This window comes from Mchenga conophoros, linkage group LG7 (genome assembly GCF_057382185.1).
Source record: "Mchenga conophoros isolate Kocher_MC1m ecotype Shallow Benthic linkage group LG7, M_conophoros_male_GT1.1, whole genome shotgun sequence".
Taxonomy (NCBI): Eukaryota; Metazoa; Chordata; class Actinopteri; order Cichliformes; family Cichlidae; genus Mchenga; species Mchenga conophoros.
In genome coordinates this window covers 42,443,692-42,446,976 of record NC_140532.1, presented here as the reverse complement: position 1 = coordinate 42,446,976, position 3,285 = coordinate 42,443,692, and the positions used below count along the sequence as shown (strand labels likewise).

Sequence of the window (3,285 nt, the reverse complement as noted above, 5' to 3'; positions counted from 1 at the left end):
ATGAAAACTACAAAATTCTTTCACATCATTTATTAATGCAAAATTTGTTACAAACAGAATAAGAATCCACATGTAAGGGAAATTGCTGTAATTTGTATAATACAAATTACAAAACTTTTGCCTATGAACTAATAGCTTTAAAAAGCTCTATTCAAATAAAACAGAAACAACAGACAAGAGAAATGTTAACCAATGTTTCTCTTCCTCTAACAAAGAATAAAACACTGCCAGCGGTATAAAGTATCACAATTACAAACTGATGCATCCACAAACTAACCAAAGTTTCAGACTTGCTGTTCTGCGATCCATATTTAGAAATTGCATTTTAATAAGGTAATTAGACTTAAAACTAAACTTGTGTTTTCCTTACTGCTTTCCATTCTAGTCCTTCCTTGAGGATTCTGAATGTTTTACATGTTTTCTGACCTAACATACTTGCTTCAAAACAATAGTCCTAAAGTGTTACCAGTGTGCTGCAGTGTGGTAATCATGCAATTATTATTTATTTATTTATTTATTTTAAATCAGGTGAGTTAACACTGATTATAGGGCAGCAGCTATCAAGGACCGGAATAAAGAAAAATTGCTTCGGTAAACTGAATAATTACAAAGTTGCTCTTCAAGCTACTCAAATGTACCAAACGTGAAACATTCATTATTGAAAGTGAAAATGTTCAATCAAAACATAACACAGAACGTGAGAACGAATGATGGTTATACAAATATTTCACTCCTATTCACAAGAGCACCAGTCATTGGTAATTTACATAACAAAATGTAAATGGATGTGTGGTTTTAGAAATCTTCCTATCCAGTAGCAATTTTGTTCTTCAGCCCAAGGACTTTGGGGGAGAGCTTTTCCCCATCCAATCCCATCAACACTTTCTGAATGAATTCATAATAGTGCCTCAATTCCTTGGGGAAGGCTAGGTTTAGTGCATAGATTACTCCAAGCATCAATGCACAAGCTTGGGCCGGAGATCCAATGTTGTCCATGACTATCTCCCCTTCAACAAATATTCCAATGTCATCATAATGTCCATTTTGTCCATCCTCCTTGTTGATGACATAAATGCCCATGGTGTGCTTCTTTAGGCCTCTCTGGATGTCATCTCCTTCAATGTCCTAAACATTTAATAAAAAGGTAAAAGAAAAACAATTAACTCTACAATTAAATTCCAATCTAGTCGTTTGTGTGTGTGTGTAAATATCTATCTAAGAAGTGTGTGTATAGATGACTTGCTAACAATGACTTACCAAGTACTCCCGAATAAGGCTTCCGTCCTCTTCACCAAGGTAGAGGCAAAGTGCCCTGAGAACTGCTTCCCTTTTCACTTTAACATCACTTTCAGCCTGTTTAAAGAGAGTTGCTGATTAAACCAATTTGGAAAAAAGAACAATGTCTGACATTCGCAATAAGTAAATTTTATCACAAGTCAGTTCAAACATAGTAAATAAAATTTATATATGAAAATTTCAAAATTTAGATTGCTTGGCCGGTCACCTAAAATGGCTTATTTGACTCACCAGTGACTTGCCACTTAAGACAAAAGAAATCCAAATAGAATTTGCAATATTCAGATTTACCTCTTGCATGATCTGCAAGTGGTGGGCAAGTTTCTGCCCAGAAACACCGCCCTTCTTCTGGAAAACTGTCATCAGCTGAGGTGTAATTCTGTCTAACTGTGCCGCGAAGGTCATCTCCAGTTGAAGTGTTGTAATACGCTGGAATTCAGCATTTACCTGTATCACACACACAGAGAAAAGAAAAAAAAAGCAGACTGGTGCTTAATCATTGGTATGATTATTTTGTTATTTCTTCATTAAATGCTACAATGTAATTGCCATCACTTCATAAAGCATGATTAGCATATGGGTTAGTATACAGTGCATGAAGGATGTTACTACTGTTAATCAAAGACGAAATTAATGGCATCAGTCCATTTAGCGGGTTTAAAGGGTTTTAAAAAGCAGATATTTGTCTGTTTCAGGTGGTTGGCAACACATTTTCCTGTGCTCTTTGTCCGCTGGTGGGAGTGTCTCACCTATGAGGTCAGCACCTCTTGGTGGTGAGAGGTCTTAGGGGTTTTAACTTGACCCATTTATTTTTTTATCTTATGAGCAACAAAGTTTGTTCATCACATTTTTAATTTACATTTGTTTAGCACATGCTTTTAACAATCTGAGGCTAACTAAAAACGAATAGCTAAATGAAAGGTTTTAGGTTAATTCACAATTGATAATCTGATTTCACTCTATTAATTATTGAGATGATTAATCAATCATTTCAATAATCAAACTCACTATAAAATAGTTTGGGCCCTATATGTAGTGCAAACTTACTTAAACAATCAAATATTTTTTTATTTATAAGAAAAATCAAAAATTTATTTTATTCATGTTTCTACACTTTAAGTCACTTATGTTTTTCATACACAACTTGTATTTTAAGTGCTGCTCAAATAAATACTCTGTACGGTACACAGGTCAATCACTATAAATGCCAGCCTCTTTATACCTATATTAGGGATCGTCTTAATCCAAGTGGCCCAGATTAATTAATGTATAACATAAGGAATTACTGAAAAGAACACTCAGCAAAAAAAAGCATGCCTTTACCTCATTAATCTGGAAAAGTGCAGGCCACCTAGCTTTAAACTCCCCAGCAGTTGGACTTCCCTGCACCACCTCTTGTCTACGGTAGGAAAATGTTCTTGACATCTTCTGTCTTACATCTGAGGCACCGTTTCTTCGTCTGATGTCGGTCAAAAGCTCAACCCTGATGTTTTCTAGACTGCCATCCGTTTCGCCAGCTGGGTGTAATGGACAAAAATTGACCTCAGCCTTTTTAGGTTTCTTAACATTTTTGGCTGGGAGGCAATCATCACTGGATTTGTTTTTCAAAGCATTTATAGTCACTTCAGGACAGCCAATGTTGCGCATCTTTGTCCTGTAATTAGCCATCTTATATTTCAGGCTAATCATCCAGCCATAGTAACCTGTGGCAGATGGCTCTCGCAGACAAGGGAATTTTTTGATCAGTGCCCCTGCAACTTCATCTATTTGGTAATTTTGAGGATAAGCAGTAAACTGAAAAATCGCCTCAGCTAGCATCTCTAAGATGTCAGATTTAACACCTGGAGTAATCTTGAGCCGAGTTCCAGTTTCTCTGAAGGTCTCATTTCCACGCTGAAGTTGCACCTCTACATTGAATGAAAATCGAGGAATAGTAAACTCGCGAGGCCATGCACATGATCTCAGCTCACTGTCTGACTGTGGTAGAAT

At 36.3% G+C, this 3,285-nt stretch overlaps 1 protein-coding gene across 1 annotated transcript; it reads right to left on the bottom strand.

Annotated features, from left to right (window-relative positions):
* Positions 1 to 125: 125 nt before the first annotated feature.
* LOC146570729 (uncharacterized) lies at positions 126 to 2,958 on the bottom strand. Its single transcript, XM_085281222.1, has 4 exons — positions 2,620 to 2,958; positions 1,588 to 1,743; positions 1,258 to 1,353; positions 126 to 1,125 (listed from the first exon to the last, which is right to left on the bottom strand). Exons 1-4 carry the CDS (start codon positions 2,941 to 2,943, stop codon positions 808 to 810), a joined length of 894 nt encoding a protein of 297 aa, XP_085137348.1. The 5' UTR covers positions 2,944 to 2,958; the 3' UTR covers positions 126 to 807.
* Between the last annotated feature and the right edge of the window lie 327 nt (positions 2,959 to 3,285).

What these genes read in the sequence shown, in the direction of transcription:
- LOC146570729 (XM_085281222.1), bottom strand. Translation starts at nt 2,943, where the DNA reads ATGCGCAACATTGGCTGTCCTGAAGTGACTATAAATGCTTTGAAAAAC. An exon ending in CACTTTTCCAGATTAATGAG is followed by an intron (nt 1,744 to 2,619) that starts GTAAAGGCATGC and finishes TGTGTGATACAG; the next exon opens with GTAAATGCTGAATTCCAGCG. An exon ending in GCCTTATTCGGGAGTACTTG is followed by an intron (nt 1,126 to 1,257) that starts GTAAGTCATTGT and finishes TTAAATGTTTAG; the next exon opens with GACATTGAAGGAGATGACAT.